At 57.5% G+C, this 27,241-nt stretch overlaps 1 protein-coding gene across 1 annotated transcript in view; it reads left to right on the top strand.

The window, feature by feature from the left end:
• ABCA2 (ATP binding cassette subfamily A member 2) overlaps window positions 1–27,241 on the top strand; it is a 34,302-nt gene that overhangs the window by 1,458 nt on the left and 5,603 nt on the right. The window contains exons 2-39 of the mRNA XM_058818447.1: window positions 5,998–6,091; window positions 8,378–8,489; window positions 8,911–9,077; window positions 9,280–9,407; window positions 9,576–9,680; window positions 10,141–10,326; window positions 10,408–10,626; window positions 11,238–11,572; window positions 11,812–11,971; window positions 12,179–12,307; window positions 12,588–12,755; window positions 13,490–13,586; window positions 13,936–14,109; window positions 14,190–14,292; window positions 14,842–14,956; window positions 15,306–15,496; window positions 15,728–15,878; window positions 16,177–16,381; window positions 16,839–17,003; window positions 17,311–17,491; window positions 17,760–17,972; window positions 18,287–18,483; window positions 18,564–18,746; window positions 19,168–19,346; window positions 19,435–19,555; window positions 20,292–20,579; window positions 21,610–21,828; window positions 21,981–22,083; window positions 22,410–22,735; window positions 23,191–23,404; window positions 23,583–23,688; window positions 23,984–24,095; window positions 24,517–24,577; window positions 24,826–25,000; window positions 25,086–25,201; window positions 25,653–25,800; window positions 26,004–26,127; window positions 26,956–27,088. Of these exons, the coding sequence (XP_058674430.1) occupies window positions 5,998–6,091; window positions 8,378–8,489; window positions 8,911–9,077; window positions 9,280–9,407; window positions 9,576–9,680; window positions 10,141–10,326; window positions 10,408–10,626; window positions 11,238–11,572; window positions 11,812–11,971; window positions 12,179–12,307; window positions 12,588–12,755; window positions 13,490–13,586; window positions 13,936–14,109; window positions 14,190–14,292; window positions 14,842–14,956; window positions 15,306–15,496; window positions 15,728–15,878; window positions 16,177–16,381; window positions 16,839–17,003; window positions 17,311–17,491; window positions 17,760–17,972; window positions 18,287–18,483; window positions 18,564–18,746; window positions 19,168–19,346; window positions 19,435–19,555; window positions 20,292–20,579; window positions 21,610–21,828; window positions 21,981–22,083; window positions 22,410–22,735; window positions 23,191–23,404; window positions 23,583–23,688; window positions 23,984–24,095; window positions 24,517–24,577; window positions 24,826–25,000; window positions 25,086–25,201; window positions 25,653–25,800; window positions 26,004–26,127; window positions 26,956–27,088 (6,203 nt within the window). The remainder of the gene's footprint in view (window positions 1–5,997; window positions 6,092–8,377; window positions 8,490–8,910; window positions 9,078–9,279; window positions 9,408–9,575; window positions 9,681–10,140; window positions 10,327–10,407; window positions 10,627–11,237; window positions 11,573–11,811; window positions 11,972–12,178; window positions 12,308–12,587; window positions 12,756–13,489; window positions 13,587–13,935; window positions 14,110–14,189; window positions 14,293–14,841; window positions 14,957–15,305; window positions 15,497–15,727; window positions 15,879–16,176; window positions 16,382–16,838; window positions 17,004–17,310; window positions 17,492–17,759; window positions 17,973–18,286; window positions 18,484–18,563; window positions 18,747–19,167; window positions 19,347–19,434; window positions 19,556–20,291; window positions 20,580–21,609; window positions 21,829–21,980; window positions 22,084–22,409; window positions 22,736–23,190; window positions 23,405–23,582; window positions 23,689–23,983; window positions 24,096–24,516; window positions 24,578–24,825; window positions 25,001–25,085; window positions 25,202–25,652; window positions 25,801–26,003; window positions 26,128–26,955; window positions 27,089–27,241) is intronic.

The following is a 27,241-nucleotide window of genomic DNA, read 5'->3' on the forward strand; positions in this document are numbered from 1 at the left end:
GCGGGTGCTCATGGATGGATCTGATGCAGTCCTTAGGACAGCTGTGCCCTGTGTATGTCACCTCCTTCCTTGTGCTACTGCTGTGTGTGAATCCCAGAGCCACTTGGTGTCCCTGGTCTGCGCAGGGGCCATCATCCTGCCCGCTCTGTGGGGAGCTCTGCCCTCTTGGAGTAGTGCTGGGCTGAGCTGCCAGTGGTGACTGGCCAGGGCAGAGCCAGGCCCTGTGTGGTGGCTGTGCCTGGCACTCAGCAGTGGGTTCCCCAGTGCAAGTCTGTCCTGGCAATAGCCGCAGATGAATGTTCCACTATGAGAAACCAGCTCCAGTTGGGGTGATCTTACTGCAGCAGCCAGAGGCTGGGGGACTGGAGCAGCTGCTGCCCCTGGTGTTCACCCAGGGGCAGGCAAGAGTTGGGGGTTGCTGGGCCTCTCCCAGCCTCAGAGAAGGAGTGTGGGCACAGCAGCTGCCTTTTGGTCCATCCTAGTGCTGCAGGTGCTCCCCTGGCATCAGTCCTTGCCACCATGTGCTCCCCTCCCGGCAGTAGGTGGAGTAGGAAACCCAGTGCTGCAGGGGAGGGTGGGAAGCAGAGACCTCAGGTTTGACTGAGGGCTCTGACAACTGGAGCAGTTCTGTGTTCTGCCTATGAGTGTTGGTGGCCTGGGGGTGTCCCTATTGTCCCTGGCAGCAGGGGCTGTTCAGGAGCAGGATTGCAGTAGGGTACAGCCATGGTTTTGGGACAGACTTTATTCATAGTTTAGACAGACTTTCATATTCACGGGCAGACTTTATTCATTTATTCATTATTAATATTCATTATTTAGGTGAGGACTTGGCCAGGCCACTTATGGGTGGGTGGTGGGTGCAGGGAGACCTGCAGCATGGCCAGGCACTGTCCCTGATCAGTGGCACCTCTGTAAGGCCTTGTTCCCAGCCCATGGTGGCTTTGGACCTTGCCTAGTGTGGCTGAGCTGTTCCAGGGACTGCTCTGGGGTTTGGCCATGATTTTATTCTTCCCAGAGCATAACCCTGGGATGATGGAGGTCTGAGCAGAACAGCATTGGTGGCTCTTGGCGGAGGGAAGCCCAGGCTGGGGGGTCCCTTGGTGGTGCCCATGGCAGCCCTGGGGATTGCTGGCTGTGCCTTGAATCTGCTGGGACAGGAATTGTTAAAGGATGGTCTCTCCCATGACTTTGGTATCTGGTTTAAGCCTATGTTAGATGTAAGATTTAGCAGGTGCTCTCTCAAAAGTCACCACAGGCACAGTTCAGGGTGTTCACCTTCCTGCCCTGGGGCTCTTTGTACCTATTCATTTGGGATGGGCAGGCAGCCACAGCTGGAGCTCTCAGTGATGGAAGTGTGCTGCCAGTTTGCTTGGTCCTGGGGAAGGGTTGGTGGGTAAGTCAAGGCTGTTTTGTGGGAATGGTGGGAGTAGTTCTGTGCTGTTCTGGTGCTGCAGCGCACTGATGGGGCTCCTTGTGGCACAGGCCCTGGAATGAGGGAAGGGGTATAGGGAGAGCTGATAGCAGTGTGGCTGTTCTGCTCCATGCAGGATCTGTGCCTTCTGCACTTTGTCCTGAAGATGGAAAACTCTCCACACAGGAGCTGGCAGATCTGTCCTTTCCCCCTGGCTGGTGGCAGAGAGCTGGGGGGAAACTGATGCTGCCAGAAAATGAAAGGCTGAAATTTGGGGTGCTGGGGGGCTGTAGCACTGCCTCTGCTGGGGTGCAGTGTCCCTAGGACTGTGTGTGTGTGCCTGTGGCCCTGCCAGCTCCTGCTGGTACTGAATCCTGCAGCAGGAATCAGTTGGGTACTGCCCTGGCTGTGGGTGCTCTTTGCCCTCTCCTTGTTTGCAGCAGGTGTGGGGAGGGGAAGCACGGGTTTGGCAGGGGTGTGGTGGCCCAGCAGTGTCTCTGTGAGTCCCTGTTGGCATGGCAGCCGGGGCGTACCCATTGTGGAACACCTTCATCCACACTGGCTGCTGGCATGACCCTGTGCTCAGGTCGGGCATCTTGTGCCAGTGGCAGGGTGGCCATGTCCCAGTGCTGTGTGGCCTTTGCAGAGGGCACTGACAATGATGTGCTCTCTTGGCCCAGCACACAGGTGCCTGGCTGACACTGCAGGAATGGGGAGAACCGTGGTGGTGTTCCTGGGTCCTCAGCTCAGGAGAGTTGTTGACAAACCCCAGCAAGAATTTCTTGCTCCTCCAGCCTCCCCAAGGCAAGACCCCAGGTTGCCGTGCCAGGGCTGTCGGGGGTGGGGATGTGTCCATGCTGGAGACAGGGGGTAGTGGGACAGATGGACATAACTGGAAGTGACCAGAGGCAGAGGTGAGGGTGGCCAGGCCTTGGCAGGATGGGAGTTGGCAGCCCCTGGACCTGGCCTTGTGTGTCCCTGTGGGGCAGGTGACCTTGAGGGAAGCCTCTCAGGCCCCACCTGGCTGGTCAGAGTTCCACTGGAGCTGGGCAGCTTGGCACAGCCTCATGCATTTTGGGGCCTGTTTTGTCCCAGAGCTCTCAATCTCATATTTCCCAGTTACCACAGCTTTACCTGCCTTTACTTTCTGGCTGTGGGCATCTAACAGTGATTAAAGTGTGGGACCATGAAAATTTAAAGGTATTTCTGCAGACTTAAAATGCTATTGGAAAAGTTGGATCCTGCAGGACTTGAGAGCCCAATCCCTCAGGGTTCCTGCAGGCCAACACCTATTGCCAGTTCCTGCTGGCACTGTGGGCAGCACTGGCATGAGCAGAGAGGCTGGCATGGAGTAGGCAGCAGCTCCTTCCTCCCATGAGGAGGACAGGCAGACCCTGCCCTGTCCTCCGAGGGGTACGTGCAGGGATTTTGGATGCTGTGTGTGATGCTGCTTCACCTGTGTTGGAGCCAATAAACCCTCTTTCAGGTGCCAGGCTGTGGGCAGGGGGACTGACATGGCAGGTGTGGGGAGCAGGGATGTCACTGGACATGCCAGCTTGAGCATCTTAGTATGGGGGTGCCCAGTCCCTGAGTGCCCCTCTCCCACACCATGCTGGCTGGAGGCTGTGGCTTGTGAGCATCAGACGATGCTGGGGGCACACATGAGAGAACTGAGTGGACTTTTGGGTGACAGCCTTGGACAGGAAGAGCTGCCTCTGCCCGGCCTGGCTTGTCCCCATGAGGACTGCCCCCTGGGCTACTGGGACATGAGTGCTGCCACATCCTGGGGACACTAGTAGAGTTATGCAGTTGTTAGTGACCTGACGGCCATGTCTGTGCTGACCCTGGCTCCAGCACATCTCCCAGCTGTCCCAGTGGGCGCTGGAGAGTGGGCATGGTGGCACCGTTGTGCTGGGCCGGGCTGTTTACTCTGCTCTGTTTGTGTCACTGTCCTGTGGTGCTTGTCTGGCCTTTTGACCTGGCTGTGTGGGAGCTGTGTGTCGCAGCAGGCGCTGCTGCCTCCTGCTCAGCCTCCTAGCAGCCTCTCACTCCCATCTGACAGTGTGGCAGAGGATGGGCACAGGCAGTGAATCGCTGTCCCAGTGCTCCTGGAGGGACATGTGCCTCTGCCAGGGGCCAGCACCCTGCTGTAGCACCCACCCAGCTCTGCCTCCCTGCTGGGGGAGTTGGGCAGGACCCCACCACCCCTGCGTCCGGCCAAGGACAGGGCTGAACGTGGAGCAAGTTACCCCACTGTCTGTAGGGTGGGAGGTGGACACCCAGCACTTGGGCAAATCTGAACAGCGCCTATGACCTCATCTTGCTCACAAACAACCAGGCTGAAATGAACATGTGGCAGGGGATGTGGAAGAAGAGAATGCCACCCAGGAGCTGTCCCTGGCCCAACAGCCATTGTCACCTGGTACTAGGGCTCCTGGGACCAGTGTCCCACCCTCAGTCCTGCACCTGTGCCCTTGTCAAGAGAGCAGCGGGGGCAGGGGATGGGTGACAGAACAGGGCAGACTAGCTGGTGCACTCATGGCCAGCTGCGGGCAGGCACTGGCCCCTCTCCTCTCCTTGGCTCTTTCCTACCTACTGGGGAGCATTTCCTTCTCATCTGCTTGCATCCTGGCCTTTCTTCCTTGCTTCCTCACACAATCCCAAAATGTCCCTCAGTGTCTTGCACCTGCACGTGGGGACCCCACCATCCCTAGGCTGTGCAGGTGTCCTGGCCTGGTGCCTCGCTGGAAGTCTAAGGCTCTGTTGGGCCCCACTGCATGCCAGTGTTCCTGGGGACCAGGGGAGCAGGGTTGGTCCTAGAGGTGCAGCCTGGTAGATAGCCATCAGCTACCATGTCTGCCCATCACCATGCCACTGTGGGTGCAAAGGTGTGGGACAGCCTGCTGTGACACTGGGATATGTGGGATAGAGGGTGGGGACAAGGGACATCTCTGGGGATGGAGATGAGCAAGAGTCAATGACCTTTGTACAAAAAATAAATAACAACAAGTAGATTCCAATAAGCTGCTGCCACCAAGGACAGTTCCCACACGAGCCTGGTACAGGCCAGCATGGGTGTGTGGGGATGGTTCCCCCAGTGCCTGGGCACAGAGGCCTTGTTGTGTGCCTGGTAAACAGGCAGGGGGTGGGGCAGGGGCCACGGGACAGCAGTGTGTGTCAGGGTGTCCCCTGCTATCCTGCTTTGTGCAGGACCAGTGACACCAGGGACTGTCCCTGGGACTGGTGTTATCAGAAAGATGATGGTTCTCAGGCACTGCTCCTGGGGGCATTTTCCATCTCCTCCAGCTCTTCTTCCTCTTCTTTCCAGAGTTCCAAAACCAGGAACTCTGGCATGGCGAGTGCAGCATGGGCAGCACCCATGGGTACAGTTGTGCTCATCCCACAGAAGTAGCACTGTGGCCATTTGCTGGCAGGGATCTGGGTGCAGGGCTCCCTCTGCTTGCTGCCATTTGGAGCTGCTCTCACTTTTTTGACAGAGTGTTGGCATCCCCTAAGTGAGGCAGCATGGAGGTAATGTTGGAGACACAGGGCCTGACCCTGTCACCTGTTGGCAGCTGCATCCTTCATATTAAAGTCTGTTCTTGCCTTTCCACGGGCTTGCCCATTGGCACTGGTCACTGGGAGGAGGCCGGTGTGGGTGGTGTAGAAAGCACCTTCCCAGCAGTGGAGCTGGGCCCTGCCATGCCCATGGGTGGCAGCAGTTTCAGGGTCTCAGCAGCTGCCTTGGGTCTGATTTGGCTCTGGATTGAGCCGAAGTTGGCTCACCTCACCCTGTGCCTCAGTTTCCAAGCCTGCAGTGGTTCCCTGCTGCTGGGCAGCGGGGCTGTGCCATTTCTGGGCCCTCCAGTGCAAAGTGGCAGCAGCTGTGCTGGCAGTGTGCCAGCTGCTTGCTCCTGCCCATAGCTGGAGATGCTGATGCCTATCCCCAGGGCCTCTGGGCACAGAGCCTAGCTGGGACTTCTGAGCCACTGTGGCCAGGAATTCCTGGGGATTTGCTGTTATTTGCCATATGCTGCCAGTGGAAATTCCTTGCAGTCAGAACCTTTTGGGAGGGCATGGAACGGGTACCAGGATGGCCCAGTTGCGCCTGGAGCTAGTGCCAGGGCCTGGCTGAACTGAACTCTGCTGTTGGACTCAGCTATTGCTCCTTGTGAGGTCCAGCAGTGGCACAGGTGCCAAGTGGGCATCATGCTGCTCCAGGCTGTGAGGGCACTAGCCTTCAGAACTAGAGGTCTTCTCCCTGGACAGGTCCAGCTATGGTGGACCTTTATGGCTGAGCTCAAGCCTCAGCAGCCTGTTTGCACTGCTGGAGGAGGTATCCATCCCCTCTGTGTACCCTGCCCTGCAGTGCTCTGGACAGGGTGGTGCAGGCAGGAGGTTGTGGGATGCCCAGGAACCTGTTTGCTGCTGGCTGAGCTGTGACAGAGCCACCAGCCATTTGCAATATGTGGACACGGTGCTGCACTGCACCAATGCCTGGGGACCCCAGTACTGCCTGTGCTTCTCCCAGGTGGCTGTGTTCAGTCCCTAAGCATCCTGTTCCCTCTGCTCTGTGTCATCCCCAGTGGGTACTGGCCTTCGAGATCTTCATCCCCCTGGTGCTCTTCTTCATCCTCCTGGGGCTGCGGCAGAAGAAGCCCACCATCCCCGTGAAGGAAGGTGAGTCCCAACAAGGCGATGCTTGGGGCAGTCCCACACTTGGGGGCACCCTGAGGCCCTGGGGAGGTGCTCCAGCCTGGGGGCAGGGGGGACCTGGAGAGGCCTTTTGAGGGATATTGCACTGGGCAGGGGCTACAGCCAAGGACTGGTGGAAGTAGCAGAGTCTGTCCCAGCCTGGGGAGGCTCCCCTGGGGGTTGCAGCACCAACCAGCCTGTAGTTGTTATCAGCATGGATGTTTTGCATGGGGAAGGGCAAACTGGATGGTGCTGGAACAGCCACAGTCCCCCGAAGTTGTCGAGGGTCAGCTGGAGTGGCTCTGGAAAGGGCTCCCCAGTGGGGGGGGAAGTGACCTAGAGAAAGCCCTATGCCTGGCCCTGGTGTGCTCAGAAGCCTGGCAGGATGATAAACTGATGGGACTGGAGCTGAGGGCTCTGGGAGAATTCCGGCTGGAGCTTTGGCCTGGGTTGTGGTGGCTGCAGGCTGTGCAGCTGGGAGGAGGCAGTGGAGTGAAGCTGTCAGCTCCCAAGGGCCCATTGATGCCCACCTTGGTGGGTGATCTGGTACAGATGGCACAGCAGGGCCAGGGGAGATGCTGGGCGCTGGTGGTGACCCCATGTGACGATGGTTTGAGCCTGTATTTCAGTGTGTCCCGGCAAGGGAGAGCCCAGCTGCCGGTGCTGTCCAGCTGCGGCAGGTGCTGCCGGGGTTCCCGCCTTGGTGCTGACATACACTCTGTGTTGTGTGGTTTTTCATTTGTTTTTTCGTTCTTTTTTGCTCATGTTTTCTTTTTCTTTCCCACCATTTCCCCTGCCCGCCTGCCCTTCATGCCTCAACTGCATGCGCCAGTCTGTAAGTTGGTGGGATGGGTGGGCGCCTCCTCCCATTCCCTTACCAGTGCTGGCCTCATAGTCTGGGGAGGAAGAGCTTGGTTTAGATCAACTCACTCTGGCCTAATCTATGCCTCTGTAAACCCCTTGCCTTCCTCCACAGCTGGTGAAGATGAGCTCAGGCAGCATAGTATGGCCCCTGCCTGCTCCTCCCCAGGGACTTGACCAGTCATGATGGTGTACCCCCTTGGTTGATGGTGCTGGGTTCCCAGGTGCTGGGGTCACTGGTGGCCATGTCCCCAGCCTCCTGGGCTGCATAGGGCTCTCCAGCCAGGTGGAAGCTTGTCTTACTCCTTCTTACTGCCTGCTTCCTGGAGCAAAGTCTGCTTGGTTCTGTCACCCATGTGGTTGCCTGTGGTCACCCAGTCTTGCCCAATCACCAAGGGGTTGGGGCTGGCTCCCACCCTGGCACCGCCACCAGGTCTCTGTCTTGGCCTCTCACGGCTGGGAGAAGCTGGAATGTGGCACTAGAGCCTCAAGGCCAGCAAGATGCCACGCACTGACTTCGTCACCAAACCGTGGCATGGCCACCAGTGTGGGTTCCACCACCCCAAGAGGCTGCTGGCCTATCCTGTGCTGCACCTGTTCCTTGTTTCTGCCAGAAGCCCATCTTCACCAGTGCCCACAGACTGTGGCCTTGTTAACAGCATTGACCTATCTCTAACCGCAGGGTCTTTGGCAGGGTGGCGAAAGCAGGGTCCCTGCCTGGCACTGCCCGATGACAACCTGTGGTCCCCATCGGGCAGTGGCATTCTGGGCTTGCCCTGCCCTGGGGAAGGACATGGGAGGGTCCCAGCAGGGATGATGGCTCAGTGCCATTGGAGGGGGTGGGGGGGGGGTTTGCCAGCCCTTTGCTGTTTCTTGTTTCTCTCATCTCTGCACTCCGTGTCTCCATTTCCACCTACCTCCAGCTGCTGCACATTGGGGCAGCTGGGTTGAGGGGCAGGCTGGGGGCTCTGGGAACTGCAGATGACAAATCTATTTTCCCTGTTGTATTTGTCCTTCTTTTCCTCTGGAGATCCACCACTGCCTCTGAGGCTACTAACAGGGGTGACCGGGGGCCTGGAGGAGGTTGGTGGCCATCTTGGGGGCAAGTGGCAGCAATTGGCATTGTCATGGGGCACAAGGGAGCCATCACCCAGGGAAGAGTGGGTGGGGGCAAGAGGGCTGGAGCTGCCTGCAGCCCCACAGAGTCACCAGCCAGGACAACCCTGATGGGAAAGTTGCTGACTTCTGACTGTGGCCGCCAGCCTCCTGTGGGCTCACAGACCCCAGCGTGTGCTTTTCTGAATGGAATGTCTGTTTCTCTGGTGGCCCCTTCCCCCTCCCTGCCTCTTTGCCTCTCCTCCCTGCTGCCCGCGCTTTCCTTGGCCTCTTCTGCCCTCTTACTGGCTCCAGCTTTCTACACGGCGGCCCCGCTCACGTCAGCCGGGATCCTGCCGGTCATGCAGTCCCTGTGCCCTGACGGCCAGCGTGATGAGTTTGGCTTCCTGCAGTACTCCAACTCCACGTGAGTCTTGCCCTCACCAAGCACTTCCTCTCCCACCCCTCATGCTCCCACACAGAGCCCACCCCGTTCCACGCTGACATTGCCACCCTGGGCCTGAGGCAGAAGCTAGCATCTCCCAAAACTGCTTGGGTGCAGAGCATTATGTCCTTGGTGCAGAGGACACCTCAGTCTGTTCTGCTGTGGGCTCCCAGGTGTTCAGTGCTGGGAGGAGGACAGAGGTGGCTCTTGGAGACACCATGAGGTGCTGGGGCTCTCCTCTGAACCCTGGCACACTGGATTCGGTGCGCAGGCAAGGCAGTGGTGCCCTGTTTCAGACAGCACTGCTGTCCCCTGCACCTGAGGGGCTCTTTCCCCCAGAGCTCTGGGGAAGGTGTCCCCATCCCTCTGTCCCTGAAGCCAGGGCGGTGCTGGGCTCTCACAGGGTGACACAGATTCTGGAACACCTCAGCGAGGCAGTAGAGCAAAGCAGCCTCTTCGACCCGCAGCATCCAGGACTGGAGGAGGAGCTGGAGTCGCTGCGCCGGCACCTGGAGGCCCTCAGCAGCCCTGAGCCCAGCTCCGTGGAGACCCACTTCAGCAGCCAAGCAGGTGGGTTGTGCTCTGCCTGCCCTCACTAACTCTTTGGCAGGGACAGATAGCACCAGCTGGCCCAGCACCCAGCAAAGTGATGGTGTGTGGCAGTGCCCTGCCACTGTCCCATGTCGCTGCATTGGGCAGGGCCAGCTCTGGTGCCATGCCGTGTCCCTCATGCTGGTGGGCTGCTCTGACCTCCCACCTTGTTCCTTGGTAGGGTCCAACTTCACACTGGCATGGGCAGCCAAAGACCAGGGTGAGCTGCGGCGCTTCCTGATGCAGAACCTGTCCCTCCCCAACAGCACAGCTGAGCTGCTCCTGGGCTCCAGCATTAACCTGCAGGAGGTGGGTGACCTCCGGGCTTTGCAGGGGTCTGTGCTACCCTGTGAATGGCACCCAGCTTGGATTTGTCCTACCCTGCCACCCCATGCCAGGGCCTTGCTGGGCAAGGAGGTGCAGCACTGGTGCTCCACTTTTGGCACACCTGGCAGTTGTGCTCTCATCTTGGTGCAGGTGTACCGGCAGTTTTTTGATTCCTTTCCTTTGGTACCTGATGAGACCCATGAGCAAGACCTGTGGGATGGGTTTGGCCCCAGCAAGAAGATGACACAGCTGGAGGTGAGGAGCGGTGCTGCATGCAGGGGACATGGTAGAGTAAAGCCCATCCTCTTGTCCCCTCCATATCCCACCCCAGGTGATCTGGGGGTGTCTGTCCCAATAGATGGGCCATGACAGAATATTTTCAGGGGGCAGAGCAGCAGCAGGGATGGCCAGGGTCCATCCTGGTGCTGCCACCAGCTCCCCCAGTTTTATGAGAGACACCAGTACCTATGCCTGGGTTTACCATTGCAGTGGGGGTTGGCGCTGCCTGGGTGGTGGCTGTGGAGGGGGCAGGAGAAATTGTTCCCCCCTTGCGTCTGGCATGCATGGAAACTCTGCTCCCTGCATCTGCCCATCCTTTTTCTTCCCCGCCCTGTGGAGACCTGTGAGGCTGTTCATGTATGCTCAGGGACACACAAGGAGGGGGACCTGAGGGGAGCCCCCATCCCACCAGCCATCCCCATTCTTCATCTTGCAGAAGAGTCTCCCCAGTGGCTGGAGGAGCCTGCAGGAAGGGCTGGTTCACAGGGTGCTGCGGGACCCAGTGGCAGCCCCACACCGTCCAGCACTGCTCCACATGCTCTCCCAGGCTCTGGGCCTCACCAGCCCTGCTGTGGCACCTGCTATCTCTGATAGCCCCCAGGCCTTGGTCACCGAGATGGAGGTGAGCACCTCATGGGACAATCTGGGCTGCTCTGCCAGAGCAGGCACTGCAGCCCTGTCCCTACAACTTCCTGCCCTGTAGAATGTCCTCTTCACCGGGCCAGTGCTGGAGCAGCTGACATGTGAGCAGTACCCAGGGGGCCTGCACCGCCTCCTGCGCGTGTCTCCCAGGCAGCAACCACTGCTGGCAGCATACCGGGCACTGGCCTGCAATGGCAGCCGAACCATCCGCCAGGAGCGCTTTGCCCAGCTGGCCTCCGAGCTCCAGAAGCAGCTGGACACCCCCAAGATAGTTAGCAGGGTGAGTGCTGGGCAGGTGGGGTAGGCTGGTGGCAGGGATGAAACTTGGAAGGATTTTCAAACTCGGCTGGTGTTGTATTGGGATTGGGAACAGTTCAATGGCCCGGCTTCCCTTGGTCACCCCCTTCTCTGACATGAGTACCCCCCTCCCACCTGGCTCCATAGTAAGATCCTAGGTGATTTCCCCTCTAGCACTTGCTTGGACACTGCCTATTGGATGGGACTGGGTGTCCCCAGCATCTTCCTAGGTGTCCTTAGGAAGCCAGCTTCTCTCCCCAGGACCAGCAAAGCCCTTGCTGGCACAGCTCAAGCCTGACTTTGAGGTCCCACTCCTTGTCCCACCCAAGCTCAATGTGTCCTTTGTAGGAACAGAGGACCACCCTTCCTGTCTTGAGTTGTATCTCGTGTCCTCATGCAAGTCCCTGCCGGCATTTGCCACCATAGGCACAGATGCACAGCAATGAGTCCAGGGCCCTAACCTTGGCACAGCTCCAGCCCTTTAACCAAGAAAGTGGAGTTGCTACTCCTTGAGGTCCTCATTGGTCCTTTCCTAAAGGCAGAAGACCCTGTTGTCCTAGCAATGAGTAACTCCTTGTCCACGCATACTCACAGCTGAAGCTGGAGGAAGTGAACAGCACAGCCACTCAGCATCGGCTCCGTGCCCTCCTCGAGGACTTGGTGGAGATGGAGAAGGTTCTCCAAGACATGAACATCCTCTCAGCACTGGCTAAGCTGCTGCCCAGAGGAGCCTGTGCCAGCAAGGCCGTGCCACCCATGGCCAACAGCACCAGCTGGGCCACCGCCAATGCCACGGTTGGCAATGCCACGGCAGAGGAGGAAGAGGGCGCCGGGGAGAGCCCATCTGGCATTGACAACCCCCAGGGGCAGTTCTCAGCATTTGTGCAGCTCTGGGCAGGGCTGCAGCCCATCCTTTGCGGCAACAACCGGTAGGAGCACTGGGGGATGGCTCCAGGTTCTCCTTGCTGTGCTGTCACCCCTTGCTGAGCAGGCAAGATGAGTGCTGTACTGCAGCCTTGTCCTGCAGCCAAGGATGCTCTCTGTGTTGGGCAGCACCACGCAGGGACTGGAGTCAGTTTGAAGGCCTGTCACGGGCAGGGGTGGGTGCTGCCTGCAGCAAGGGGTGCTGAGCCTGAAGCAGCGTAGAAAGCCTGAGCTCCCTTTGCAGGACCATCGAGCCTGAGGCATTGAAGCAGGGCAACATGAGCTCGCTGGGCTTCACCAGCAAGGAGCAGCGAAACTTGGGCCTCCTTGTGCATCTGATGACCAGCAACCCCAAAATCCTGTATGCACCTGTGGGCACCGAAGTTGACAAGGTCATCCTGAAGGTGAGGATGCATAGGTTGGGACCCTGTCCTTCTCCCACCATCCTGCTCTGCAGATGGGCTGTGTGGCAGGGAAGAGGTTGACTGGCAGACACAGGGAGCTCCCACAGGCTGTGGGAGGTGGGCAGGTATCTCCATGACTGCTAGTCATCCCAGAGAGTGGGAAGCCCCTGCCTCTGCCCACTGTACAACTTTCTGCCTGGCCCCCAGGCCAACGAGACCTTCGCCTTTGTGGGCAATGTCACCCACTACGCCAAGGCATGGCTGAACATCTCCCCTGAGATCCGAGCCTACCTGGAGGAGGGCAGGCTGCAGAGGCGCATCCACTGGCTCCAGCAGGTAGGATACTGGGGTGAGGATGAGCCTGCCTGGGATTTACTGCCCTGGCAGTGGAGAAGGGGTTGTCCACTCCCCAGAGACCGTGTAACTTCTTCATGGGGTACTCCCTAGTATCCACCTTCTCTTGTGGAGACTAATCTGGATTCCTGCACAGTGTGCACGCTGTTCCTCATCCCCAGGAGGAGCTTTGGGTCCTGCCTGTGTCTGTGGGGGTGGACAGTGACCTGAGAGGCAAGGCATACCCCAACTTCTCCCTCCCATGTCTTCCTCTCTGTCTCAGTTGACTGCTGACCTCCACAAGCACCCAGAGATTCTGAATGTCTCTGACAGTGATGTTCTTCACAACTTTCTCAATGGCAACTTCTCCCTGCCCAATGCCAGCATCTTGCTCCAGCAGCTGGATACCATTGACAATGCTGCCTGCGGCTGGGTCCGCTTCATGGCCAAGGTGAGGTGGAGCACATCTGTGGGAAGGTTGAACCACCAACAGCCAGCCTCTGTTGGGCTGAAGAGGGTCAGATCCGCTGAGACCTTTTTAAGAGCATGGGACAGGAGCTCTAGGGAAGGTGGTGGTTCCTGCAGTGTCCAGAGCTTTTTAGGTAGATGTCTAGGGTGGAGGTGCTCACACACTGTTGATTTCAGGGACTGGGGTTGGCTTTGGGTGGTGCATGCTGTACTGTCTGCAGGCTCTGTATGCTAGACACATCCAGGGCCTTGGGATCTCACTAGCCTGCTGGAGCATGTCCAGAGAAGGGCAGTGGAACCAGGGAACGTTTTGGAGCACAAGTCTGATGAGGCGGGACTGAGAGCTCAGGGAGCTCAGCCTGGAGAACGGGAAGCTCAGGAGGGATCTTCTAAGTCTCTCCAATTACCTAGAAGGGTGTTGCAGCCAGGTGGGGGCTGGTCTTTTCTCCCATGTGACAGGACAACAGGAAACAGCCTAACATTTGTAGCAGGGCAGGTTTAGGTTGGATTTTACAGAAAATTTCTTCACTGAAAGAGTGGTTAGCACTGGGACAGTCTGACCAGAGCAGCGGTACTACCCCTGTGTTCAGAAAATGTATGAATTTGACACTTGGGGGCGTGGTTTAGTGCTGGGCTTGATAGTGTTTGGGTTAATGGACTCAATGATCTTGGAGGGCTTTTCCAGTCTTAGTGATTCTATGATTCTCCTCTGACTAGGTCAGCGTGGACATCTTCAAAGGCTTCCCAGATGAGGAGAGCATTGTCAACTACACGCTGAACCAGGCCTATCAGGACAATGTCACGGTCTTTGCCAGTATGTCCCTGGGAACCAGCTGTTCTCAGGGTCCCTGAAGCTTTGCCCTTCTCCAGCTGTGCCCTGAAGCCACTGGCTTCAGGATGTGGGTCCCTTGGTGCACATGTTGGGTGGATGAGGTGGTGCCAATATAGTGCCCATCCTCTGCCCCAGGCTGCTGTCCTGGCTCTCCTACTGACACGGCCTGCTGTCTGTGTGCCTTTGTATCCCATGGATGTCCACATCCCAGCCATGCCACCTGTCTCATCCATGGCAACGCTCGCGGTACCCTCCCCATCCCTGCCTGTTGCCGTGGGCTGGCTGATGTGGCTGGCCCCTGTGGACTCCCTGCTTCTTCTGCTGCCCACAGGTGTCATTTTCCAGACCAACAGGGATGGCTCGTTGCCTCCCCATGTCATGTACAAGATCCGGCAGAATTCCAGCTTCACAGAGAAGACCAACGAGATCCGGCGGGCATACTGGCGGCCTGGCCCCAACACTGGCGGCCGCTTCTACTTCCTCTATGGCTTTGTCTGGATCCAGGGTAAGTGTCAGTGCTCTGCCACAGCTGCCCATGGCCCTGGCCTTTCTGTGCTCAGCCTGGCCTCTCCTTCTCTTCCACAGACATGATGGAGCGTGCCCTTATCAACACATTTGTTGGCCACGATGTGGTGGAGCCTGGCAACTATGTACAGATGTTCCCGTACCCATGTTATACCCGGGATGAGTGAGTAACACTCACCTGCAGGACCTTCCTCCTTCCACTTTGCAGGCCAAGATACTTTAGCTGGGAAAAGAGAACAAGTTTGGGGGCCAGAATGAGATTGATGACCCTGGGAGTGATGGGCAACCAGTTAAGTCCAATTCCTTGGACTACCAGGCTCAGGAAGGCACGGGAAAGTAAAGAAATGACACATGGATATGTTGGCGATTATGGATTACAGTGGTCTGGAGGCAGCACCTGTAGAAGTCCCAGAGCCACCAACACTCCTGGGCAGGAGGTTGGAGAGAGCCCCATCCACACCAGGGTAGCTACGGCCCTGGGTGGAGCCTGTGGCTACTACTTGCCTGCAAAGGCTGCCAGCCATGACACTGGATTGTCCTGTGGACTCACTGGAGAAGTTCTTTCTTAGGGCACTAAGGAGGAGCAGGGTTAGAGACTAGTTGTCCCGAAGCAGTGGGAGAGCCCCTCCAAGGCCCCTTGCCCCAGGGTCTCTGCAGGTCTCTGTGGCAGTGCCATCATCCAGTTCTCCCCTCTCTTCTTCTACCCCATCAGCTTTCTCTTTGTCATCGAGCACATGATGCCTCTCTGCATGGTGATCTCCTGGGTCTACTCAGTGGCCATGATGATCCAGCACATCGTGACAGAGAAGGAGCATCGCCTGAAAGAGGTAGGGATGGTGGAAGGGATTCTTGGGGAGGAGTGGGCATATCTGCGCCCTACATTCTGTGCTGTGTCCCTGGTCACCTTCCTTGTATTTCTGGGTTACATGAACTAGGGCAAGTGCAGATCCAAAATCCCTGGGCAGAGCTGGTCCTTCTGAGTGTCCCCAGCATGAGATGATCCCTGGCTAGCCCTGGAGAGAACTGAGCTCCTTGGTACCCCAATAGAGGGTGCTGTGTCCTGCCCACTCCCTGCAGCTCCCTTGGTGCTACCCCTTGCCTTCCCAGCCCAGCGAGAATAGAAGCAGGGGTTCACAGGGTTGGGGACAGTCCTGCTGAGTAGTTTTGGCCTCACAGGTGATGAAGATGATGGGCCTGAACAATGCGGTGCACTGGGTGGCTTGGTTCATCACTGGCTTTGTCCAGCTCTCCATCTCGGTCACAGCACTCACTGCCATTCTCAAGTACGGCAAGGTCCTGATGCATAGCGACGTCCTCATCATATGGCTCTTCCTTGCCATCTATGCTGTGGCCACCATCATGTTCTGGTGAGCTGCCTGGTCTGTGCTGGGCAGTAAAGGGGCATGGGCAGTGCCACATTCTTGTGCCATGGAGTGAGGGTGCTGGAAGCTGTGTGGGCAAGGGCCAGTGGAAGGGCACAAGTCCCTCCAAGCCACTGATTCGGGGAGCCAGTTTATTGCCTCAACACCACCAAAACTAGATGGTGTGGGGAAAGTCCTGGTGGGGTGGGATCCAAGGAGATGCTGTCCTTCCCGCAGCTTTCTGGTGTCGGTGCTCTACTCCAAGGCCAAGCTGGCCTCTGCCTGTGGTGGCATCATCTACTTCCTCAGCTACGTGCCCTACATGTATGTGGCCATCCGGGAGGAGGTAGCCCATGACAAGATCACAGCCTTTGAGAAGTGCATTGCGGTGAGTTGGCTGCAGCAGCTGGGGACACACTTGGTCCCAGGTTTGCCTCAGGTACCTCATGTCCAGTACAAAGCCACCAAACTGTCACCAAGCCCTGGGCAAGCCATTGCCTGTATGAACCAACTCCTTGTGAGGCTTTGGAGGTATCTCCAGAAGGTTTGGTGCCTCTCAGGTCCAGGAGCATTTCCATGGGGTTGGGTGGGGCAGCACTAGGTAGGAATTCACCCAAACCTGTTCTTCTGGAGTTGGCTTGCGGTTCCTGCTGACCTCCCATTCCCTTCCCTCTACCTCTTCACAGTCTCTCATGTCCACCACCGCCTTTGGGTTGGGCTCCAAGTACTTTGCACTGTATGAGGTGGCTGGCGTGGGTATCCAATGGCACACCTTCAGCCAGTCACCTGTGGAAGGAGATGACTTCAACCTCCTGCTGTCCATGATGATGCTGGTCGTGGATGCCATGGTGTATGGGGTGCTCACGTGGTACATCGAGGCTGTGCACCCGGGTACGTGTAGGCAGAGAGGCATGAGGGCCCCCCAGACCTTACAGGAGCCTCTTTGCTGGGGAACACCTCCCACATGTTCTTATCTGCTGGTGTCAGCCAGGTGTCTCAATTCAGGGGCTGGCTGTAGCAAAGCCAGATGTCCGCAGCTGAGATACCAATCTCCCTTATCCCGGCCCTTGTGGAAGCATCTCAGTTGCTCCTTGATTTTTTTGTTGTAAAGCTGAAGCATGAGCCAACCCAACCTGAATCCCAAGGGAATTTGTTTCCTGGCACAGCCCACAGAGCTACCCTGAGCCCAGTCAGCTGGAGTGTTCACAGCCCCCACCCTGCAGTGGTGACCTGACCTGGGAAAACTCCCAAAGCCCTTGCCCATGCCAAGCTCTGACCCAGTCCTCAGCAGCTTCTGCATGGGCTTGGGTGTAGGGTTGGCCCTGACTCCCTGGGGCTGTGGTTGCAGGCATGTTCGGCCTGCCACGGCCCTGGTACTTCCCTTTCCAGAAGTCTTACTGGCTGGGCAATGGGCGCGTGGAGACCTGGGAGTGGACCTGGCCATGGTCACGCAACACCCGCCTCAGCATCATGGAGGAGGATCAGGCCTGTGCCATGGAGAGCCGGAGGCTGGGTGAGGGCAGCTGCGGGTGGCAGTGGGTGGCACAAGGGGGACCCTGACTCTGCCGCAGGGTCTTGCCTTGGCCATGGACCCCTGTGCTCTTGTCAGGGCAGGATACTGGACCAAACACTGTGGCCTCTCTGGGAGCTGCCACTGTGGTGTGGGAGGGGGAAAATTGGCAAGAAGCAGAGGGGAAGGGACCACAGGCCAGCATAGCCACCATGGGATGGAGGAGGGTTGATTCATTCCTGGGGAACTCCACTCAAGGCCTGGTTTCCCTGCCCTCCCCTGGCTCCTCACCATCCTACTGTCACAGCAGAGGAGACAAGGGGCATCGAGGAGGAGCCAACCCACCTCCCCTTGGTCGTCTGCATTGACAAGCTCACCAAAGTCTACAAGACAGACAAGAAGCTGGCGCTAAACAAGCTGAGCCTCAACCTCTACGAGAACCAGGTTGTGTCCTTCCTGGGGCACAATGGTGCAGGCAAGACCACCACCATGTGAGTGCCTGTCCAGGCAGAGAGAGTCCATGTTCCTCTGGCCAGCTGCAGGGTCTGAGGCAGGGGCCTGTGGCTGCTGGTACCATGCCCAGAGGACAGCAGTGTGGGTGTGGGGCTGGCACAAACATGGGACAGGACTAGACTTGTGGCACTGTGCTGATACTGCTCTGCCTGGGGCCCAGCAGGTGCTCCCAGAGGTGTTGGGACTGGGGCCAGACTGGGGCCAGTATGAGCTCCCTCACACTGTTGCCTTTCTCCATCCATCCAGGTCCATCCTCACTGGCTTGTTCCCTCCAACATCGGGCTCTGCTACCATCTATGGCCATGATATCCGTACGGAGATGGACAAGATCCGGAAGAACTTGGGCATGTGTCCCCAGCATAACGTGCTCTTTGACAGGCTGACGGTGGAGGAGCATCTCTGGTTCTACTCGCAGCTCAAGAGCATGGCAGAGGAGGAGATCCGCAAGGAGATGGACAAGTAGGCACTCTCCAGCTCCTTTGTCTTCCTCCATGCCTTTGGCATGAGTGAGTCTCCTTCCTGCTGGCTGTGCTATGGGGGGCAATCTGGTGGCAGTGGTTTCCCATGGAGCAGCTCCACCAGCTGTTTTCCCACCCTTGGGCTGTCAGGCTGTGGAAGTGAGCAGAAGATTCCCACAGCCTGACTGCAGCTGGGCAGTCCCAGCAGCTGAAGGCTGCAGATACCATGTGGGGAAGAGCCATTACATACCCCCACAGGCACTGGGCACCAGCACAGCCCCCACAGCATTCCTGTTGCTTCTGCCCTCTCCCCAGGATGATTGAGGACCTGGAACTTTCCAATAAACGGCACTGCCAGGTGCAGACTCTCTCAGGTGGCATGAAGAGGAAGCTGTCAGTGGCCATTGCCTTTGTGGGTGGGTCAAGAGCTGTTATCTTGGATGAGCCCACAGCTGGTGTGGACCCATATGCCCGAAGGGCCATCTGGGACCTCATCCTCAAGTACAAGCCAGGTGAGCAGAGCTGGGCAGAGCCTAGCATGCTCCTCTGTGGCAGCCATGGCCCCTGTGCTGAGGCTTTGTGCTGCCGTCAGGGAGGACCATATTGCTCTCCACACACCACATGGATGAGGCTGACCTGCTGGGGGACCGCATTGCCATCATCTCCCATGGCAAGCTCAAGTGCTGTGGTTCTCCATTGTTCCTCAAGAGCACCTATGGTGATGGCTACAAGTTGACAGTGGTGAAGAAGCAGTCGGACACCAGGAATGGCACAGGTCTGGGGAGCAGTGGGACCCTTTGTTAAAGGAGTAGATGGCACCCGCCTTCTTCAGCCTAGGAAAGGAGAGGTCAACACCCAAGTGCTCCCATTCTGAGTCTCCTTAGGCCACATGGAGGGCAGAAGGGATGGGGCAGGGGTGTAGGAGGCCCCATTGCTCAGCCTTAGTTTTTCCCAACTGAGTCCTTGGCCAGACCTTACACAGCAGTGGCATTTTTCTCCAGGTGCTGGTTCTCTTGAGCCTGTGGGTTGCCCTGTGCGTTGAGATGTCCAGTGTGGGCCACATTGCAGAAGACCGTCCCCAGGCCAGTCAGGGTGACAGGGAAGGTCCTATGGCACTGGGGAGTAGGGGAGATGTGGGGGGTCTTGGAGGGAGGCCAGGTGTGAGCTGACTGATGGGTACTGTCTCTCTGCTTCAGAGGCAGGCCACAGCCCCCTGAGCCACTCCTCTGTCAGCCCCTGCTCTGAGCCTCGTGTCTCCCAGTTCATCAAGAAGTATGTGGCTTCCTGCCTCCTCATCTCAGACACCAACACAGAGCTCTCCTACATCCTGCCCAGTGAGGCTGTCAAGAAGGGCTGCTTTGAGAGGCTCTTCCAGGTACCTGCAGGGGCTGGCAGAGTCGGCAGGCACGGGGCTGTGGCACTGTGGACATCTGCCCTCCTCACACAGCACTTTGCTCCCACAGCACTTGGAGCAGAGCCTGGAAGAGCTAGACCTCACCAGTTTTGGGTTGATGGACACCACGCTGGAGGAAGTCTTCCTGAAGGTGTCTGAGGAGGATCAGTCTCTGGAGAACAGTGACGTGGGTACGGGTGTTTGGGGGGGCACAAGGTACTGCGGGGCTAGTGAGGGGCTCTGTGATCTTGCTGGGCTTGGTGGCTGCAGGAATCTCCTATCCCATGTGGAGGAGAGATTTCCAGCAGAGCCTATCTTGGCCAAAGGCAGCCAGCCTCTGCTCCACTCTGGCTTTACTCTCACCTGGACTAGTGGCTAGCTGTGGTGTCCTCAGCACAGGTCTCCAGAGGACAACATGGAGACTGGAGATGCTCTGAGGGCTGGCACACCTCTGCCATGGAGCCAGGCTGGAAGAGCTGCAGGTGTTGACCAGGAGAAGAGAAGGCTCCAGGGAGAGCTTATGGCACCTTCTAGTGCCTAAAGGAGGCTTGAAAAAATCGGAGAGAGGGATTTTAAATGGACAGATAGTGTTAAAACAAGGGGGGGATGGTTTTAAACGAAAAGAGAAGTTTAGATTAGATGTTAGAAGGAAATTCTCCCCTGTGAGGGTGGTGAGGCCCTGGCACAGGTCATGCAGAGGAGCTATGGGTGCACCATCCCTGGAAGTGTTCAAGGCCAGGTTGGATGGGGCTTGGAGCAACTTGGTCTAGTAAAAGGTCTCCCTGCACTTGGCAAGGGGCTGGAATGAGATGGGGTCCCTTCCAACCCAAACCAATCCGTGATTCTGTGGTACAATCCATCCCCAGTCTGTGCTGTGCTGCAGCGTAGAGTAGCCTGGCTGGTGGCAACCCACATTTTTTCTTCCAGACATGAAGGACTCCAAGGATGCCCTGCAACCATCTGCCTCTGAGCTGGGCCCAAAGTCTGAAGCCAATGGGGAGTCCCTGGCTGAAGCAGCCATGCCAGAGAAACCCGAGGTGGAGCTCAGCAACCTGGTGACCTGCTCCAAGCTGGCGCAGTCGCAAGCATCCCTGCGCTCAGCGTCCTCGGTGGGCTCCGTGCGTGGCGATGAAGGTGGGGCTTATTCTGAATTCTTTGGGGATTACGTGCCCCTGTTCGATAACCGGCAGGACCCCGATAACATCAGTCTGCAAGGTTGGTGCTGCTGGTGCCTGGCCAGTGGCAGGGGCCGGGGGTGGCACTTAGCTGGGATGTAGAGGGTTCGCCCCGGGTGGGCAAAGCTGACCCGGTCCCTCAGGGTATCTGGTTGTGACTGAGATGGGTGGCTGTGACTGCTGGGATGAGAGCCCATGGGGAGGGGGCTGATGGGGCATCCAGCAACACAGCAACCAGAGAGCCACAGCCTGGGTGGGAGGGCTGGGAACAGGCTCTTTCCATGAGTTTGCACCCCATGCTGGTAGGGTGTGCCATGACGGTCTTATGCCAAGGCGTGAAGCCAGTGAGCGCAGACAGTGTTGGCTCTGCCTCTGCCTCCTGTGGGTCTCCAGTGCCACCTTGCAGACTTGCCCCACTAACATGGCCTCTTCCCACCTGTCACCAGTTGGGTTTCTCCTCTTGGTCCTTGGGCACAGAATCACCTTCCAGGTGATGGCTTCACCAGTCATACCCTGCCCCAGCTGCAAGGCTCTCCCCGCATGGATGGTGGGATTGCTGTATAGAGAGGGTGCAATCAGGTGCCTTGAAGTTATTGCTGTAGTCAGAGATCCTGTTCTGGGTTATCTCACAACTCATGTGACTAATTTAGGGATGTGCCACCTCTTCCTTCCACCAGGGGTGTGGGAGGCAGAGGTGAGATAGTGCTGTGACAGAGCTCCCACTGTCTCACTGGGACTGTCTTGTCCCTTGTTCCTGTGTGTGCTGACCCCCCACCAGCTGGCAGAGCTGATGGGAAAATGGAGGAGTCCTAGAAAAAAGCACCAAATTAGGTTGTTTTTTTTTTTAAACTATTGTCTAAATTTTCCTTTTGGGGCCAAGAGGAACCTGCCAGCCAGATACCATGCTCCTGACTGCACTGCTGCTGTGGCTTGGTGGCAGACTTGGGGTTGGGTGCTGCTCTTACCCTTGGGGTGGTTGAGCTGGGCTGGATATCTGGCTCAGCTTCCTGGGAGCCCAGGCAGGTGTGGGAGTAACTGTGCCAGAGGGCTGATGTCCCCCTCCATCCCAGAGCAAGAAGCAGAGGTGGAAGCAGAGGATCGTGACCTGGCAGGTCGGGGAAGCTTCAAGCTGGAAGGCTCGTGGCTGAAGCTGCGCCAGTTCCATGGGCTGATCGTCAAACGCTTCCACTGCGCCAAGCGCAACACCAAGGCCCTCTTCTCGCAGATCCTGCTGCCCGCCTTTTTCGTCTGCGTGGCCATGACTGTGGCGCTCTCTGTGCCCGAAATAGGTGCATGCAAGCCACCTACCTACCTGCATGCTGGGCGACCTGTTCTGCCTCTTCCAGTGTGGCCACTGGCTGCAGGAGGACAAGGCCAGGACAGTCTCCCTGTGTGCAGTGCTGCTGTGGGTACGAGCAGGTTCCTGTCCTTGTCCCCACAGGTGACCTGCCACCCCTCATCCTCTCGCCATCCCAATACCACAACTACACTCAGCCCAAGGGTAACTTCATTCCTTACGCCAATGAGGAGCGGCGTGAGTACCGGTGAGAGCTGCACTGCTGGTGACCAAGGCCCCTCCATGGGACTGTAAGGGGGGCAAGTGGGGAGGGCAGCCCACAGAAGGCCTAGTGCCAGGGCTGGCTCAGGCCTGGAGCAGAGTCTGGCTGGTGCCGTGTCCCCTGATAGAAAACAATCTCTGTCCTGGACAGAGTGTCTCTAGGAGATGTGTGAGCCCTGACACTGTGATTAGCAGCTCAGTCATGCCAGGCATAGGCTGGGTGTACCCATGATCAGTGCCAAGGCCTGAGGGAGGTCCCAGAAGAAGGTAGCCGTGGTGCTGAGATCTGTTTCCTACTCCTTGCTTCTGCAGCATTAGGCTGTCTCCTGATGCCAGCCCTCAGCAGCTGGTGAACACTTTCCATCTTCCTTCTGGTGTGGGGGCCACCTGCGTGCTCAAGACACCCTTTAACAACACGTTGGACCAACCCATGCAGACCCTCAACCTCAATAGCAATGAGTCCAAAATGCTGGCAGCCAAGTACTTTGATGCCATGTGCATCGACTCCTTCACCCAGGGCCTTCCACTTTCCAACTTTGTGCCACCACCTCCATCCCCGGCTCCCTCTGACTACCCCATGTCAGTGGATGAGGACCTGCTCCATGCCTGGAACTCCACAACTTTCTCCACTCTTAAAGGTATTACCTATGCTGGGTGCTCTTGTGTCTGGGATTTGTCTCCAGCAGGGAGACAATGCCTCTCCTCACAGAAGTGGCTCCAGGGACCTCTGGGAGTACCTGTTAGTCTGGCCTGGCCACGCAGCAGAGCTCTGTTGGGCAGAAAATGTGGCTTTGACCCTGGAATGCTGTCCCCATTGAACCCCAGCCATGCCAGTAGAGCCCCTTGGATGGTGACGCTGTCACAAAGCCCTGTGGCCAGCCTTGCATCAGCTTTGCTGGATGTGGTCCCCAGCCCTTTCTTTCTCCACCCTTGTCTCATGGCCCATCTCTGAATCTCTGTCCCCCCAAAGCTTTTTGTACATTCATCTCTTGGTCACCAGGACCCTGCCTGCCCAACCACCCCACCCTCATGCTGTCCCCAGCAGCTGGGGCAGGCAGGAGCCTGGCTGTGAGCCCCCCATTCTGCTCCTCAGGGACCGTGACCTCAGCCCCTGCCCTGCCCCACATCATCCATGAGCCCATCAAGTGCACCTGCTCCATGCAGGGGACTGGCTTCTCCTGCCCTAGTGGCGTGGGGGGCCATCCCCCACAGATGAAGGTGGTGACAGGAGACATCCTGACAGACATCACAGGGCGCAACGTCTCTGAGTATCTCCTCTACACCTCAGACCGCTTCCGACTGCACAGGCAAGAGGGGAGGCCGGGAGGGTCTGTCCTGCACCACAGAGCAGGAATGAGAACCAGGGGTCTGGGGACACCTGCCCCAGGGTGCTGGCTGGATTCAGCAACATGCTCAAACATGGTTCCACCCCTGGAGGTGGGGGACAGCCAGTTGCAGCTTCCTCAGCAGTGCCTTGTCCCACAGGTATGGGGCACTCACATTTGGAAACGTCCAGAAATCCATCCCGGCCTCCTTCGGAGCCAGGGCTCCGGCCACAGTGCGCAAGATTGCCGTGCGGAGAACGGCCCAGGTGGGACAGCACTGCACCTCAGGGCAGGGCAGATAGGTGGGGAGGAAAGGGGGCAGCAGGAACCCCTGGGACTGCTCTTCTGCATCTCCCCAAGTGCTTCGGGAGGCTCCAGCCACAGGGGAATGGTCAGCAGCTCTGGCCCAGCACAGTCAGCAATGGCCTGTTCTCCCTACAGCCTTGAGCACAGGATGCCTGCCCTGTGCGTGGTTGTCCATCCCATTGTATCTTTTTCTCCCAGTACATGTTTGGGCCCAGCTCTCTTGCCACGTCCCACTGTTCCTCTCTCCTCCTCCAGGTCTTCTACAACAACAAGGGCTACCACAGCATGCCCACTTACCTCAATGCCCTCAACAATGCCATCCTGAGAGCCAACCTGCCCAAGAGCAAGGGCAACCCTGCTGCCTATGGTGAGGATCTGCGGGTGCTTGAGAGCAGGAGCATGTCAGGAACAGCATTAGGGTATAGTCCAACCAGGCTCCAAAGTGCAGTGTCCACCTTGGGCCAAGCAGGCTAGTGTCCAGCTGGAACAGGGGTTCACACACCTCAGCTCTGAGATATGAGAGCTGGGACGAGCTCTTTGCCAGGCCTGGGCTGGACTGTCCCAAAGTGCTGCCTGGAAGTGCCTGGACTTGTGACATGTCTAGGGGTGCTCTCCAGTGAGGGAAGGGCTTGGCACTGAGGTGCTGAGTTGCTTCAGAGAGCCCAGCTCCTCTTGAGCTTCAGGGTGGAAGCCCATCCTGCTCAGAGCCAGGACCAGGCAGATGTGGGACAGGGCTCTGTGTCCCAAGCCAGTTTTCATGCTTCCATGTTTCTTCTTGGTCGTTGCAGGCATCACAGTCACAAATCACCCCATGAACAAAACGAGTGCCAGCCTGTCCCTGGATTACCTGTAGGTCCAAGGAGAGGGTCTGAGGGAGGGTGGCTGTCCCATGGGAGGTAGGGGGCTTTTTACTGGTGGTTGCATGGGAAGATGGAGGCTTCTGCTTCACAGGCTGCATGGTGGGGAGAGACAGGGTGGCTGTGATGTGGGAATCCATGTTCCATGCCCTGATCTGTGCACAGTGACTGTCCCACACCAGGGTGGGTGGCCCTTCCCAGGCAACTGAGGGCCACATATTCTCCTTGCTCCCCATCCAGCCTGCAAGGCACAGACGTGGTGATTGCCATCTTCATCATTGTGGCCATGTCCTTCGTCCCAGCCAGCTTTGTGGTATTCCTGGTGGCTGAAAAGGCCACCAAGGCCAAACACCTGCAGTTTGTGAGTGGCTGTGACCCTGTCATCTACTGGTTGGCCAACTACATGTGGGACATGGTAAGTGGGACACGTGGCCCCACTGGCCTGGCCTCCGGGGCTGTGTCAGGGAGTGGGCAGTCACAGATGTTTCTGTCTTCTCCAGCTAAACTACCTGGTGCCAGCCACGTGCTGCATCATCATCCTGTTCGTGTTTGACCTCCCAGCATATACCTCTCCCACCAACTTCCCTGCTGTCCTGTCCCTCTTCCTGCTCTATGGGTATGTTGCTCAGAGGGCGGTAGTCAGGAGGCACCAGGGATGCCTCCAGAGTCTTATGGGGTGGTGGTTTTAAACTAAAAGATAGCCATTTAGACCAGATATTAAGAAGAAATTTTTCATGATGGGATCAGTGAGGCCTTGGCACAGATTGCCCAGAGAAGCTATGGCTGCCCCATTCATGGAAATGTTCAAGGCCAGGTTGGACAGCTTGGAGCACTAGTGGAAGGTGTCCCTGCCCGTGGCCAGGGACTGGATTAGATGTCCTTGAAAGGTCCTTTCCAATCCAAACCATTCTGTGGTATTCTGCAGCCCCCATAGCTGGTTGGAGTGCAGTGGCTGTGAGGGCTGGCATGGGAGAGCCTGGGAACAGCAGGATGGAGATGGGCAGTGCCAAGGCTGGGGGCCCTTCTGCTGCCATACTGACGTGTGCTGCTTCTTCTCACCTCCCCAGCTGGTCCATCACCCCTATCATGTACCCAGCCTCCTTCTGGTTTGAGGTGCCCAGCTCTGCTTACGTCTTCCTCATCGTCATCAATCTCTTCATTGGCATCACAGCCACTGTCGCCACGTTTCTGCTGCAGCTCTTTGAGCACGACAAGGTACGGCATTCACAGCTCTGCCACCAGGAAGGGAGATGCTGCCATTCTGTCTGTGAGGCAGCTCAGGCCAGGAGGGACCTCAGGAGGTTTCTGTTTCCAGCAGGATCAGCCATGAGACCTGACTGGGCTGGATCTTGGGGATCCTGCTCCTACCACTCACTTGGGGTTGGTGGATGGTTGTGTTCTCTCTGCTGTCCCCACAGGACCTGAAGTTGGTGAACAGCTACCTGAAGAGCTGCTTCCTTGTGTTCCCTAACTACAACCTGGGCCATGGCCTGATGGAGATGGCCTACAATGAATACATCAATGAGTACTATGCAAAGATTGGTATGGCCTCTTATTCTCTCCTTCCCTTGTGCCAGGGCATGTGGAGCTGGAGGGGACCCTGATGCCGGCACATCCCCTCTGCCTGCCCCATGGGGGTGTCCCAAGGCCCAGAGCAACCTGGAGCAAAAAGCCAAGGGGGTGGATTAGATGGGGCACAGAAGAAGACACAGCTGAGGCTCAGCTGTGGCATGGTGCCAGCATTTCTGAAAGTGGTTCCTTGGGCCATCCCAAATAGCAGCCCCATGGGGAGAAGACGGTGTGAGCCCTGACAGAGGTGTGTGGTTCTGCTGCTGCTGCACACTGCCTGTGGTGGGCCATGGCAAGGCTGTGGTGGATCTCATTGGCAGCATAGTGTAGCTGTGGTGGGCCATGGTGGGTCTGTGCTGTGACAGGAGGGATGGAGGCTGCAGGGATTCTCCTTATAGACAGGGTTTCTTTGGGTCTGCACTGCCCAACCAGCATAAGCCTTTTGCCACTTACAGCTTCATCCTGGCCTCAGAAGCTCCCCTGCTCTCTGTTTTTTGAGCAGCTTCTGTACATAATCCGGGTGCTGCTGACATTGTGAGGGACAGTTTTGGGTCAGGGTTTGACAAATCCCTCTGATTCCACTCTCAGCTGGGTTGATTCATCCCAGTGAGGTTGAAAACTTGCCAGATGATTTCCACAGCACCCATGCTCTGAGAGGGCATTGTGTTATGATCAGCCCAGGCAGCTGTGGTGGGTGAGCATGGGAGCGGTGTCATTGTCATAGGTCAACTCAGGAGGGACAACCAAGCTGTCTCCATGGGAAGGTGTCCCCAGCTGCTCTATGCTCTTCCTCCTATGCAGGGCAGTTTGATAAAATGAAATCACCCTTTGAATGGGACATCGTGACACGGGGCCTTGTTGCCATGACAATTGAAGGCTTTGTTGGCTTCTTCATCACCATCATGTGCCAGTACAATTTCTTCCGGAAGCCCCAGTGAGTGTGGCACAGGGCAGGGATGTTGGGGTAAAGATTTGCTGTTGGGACCCTTGAGCTTCAGGCTGCCTTTCTGGCAGTGTTGAGTGGGAGCTGCCTGGTCCTGTCAGGGGTGCAGCTCCTGGTCCCACATTCCCCCCTGCCTCTGCTCCC

This window comes from Ammospiza caudacuta, chromosome 21 (genome assembly GCF_027887145.1).
Source record: "Ammospiza caudacuta isolate bAmmCau1 chromosome 21, bAmmCau1.pri, whole genome shotgun sequence".
NCBI lineage: Eukaryota > Metazoa > Chordata > Aves > Passeriformes > Passerellidae > Ammospiza > Ammospiza caudacuta.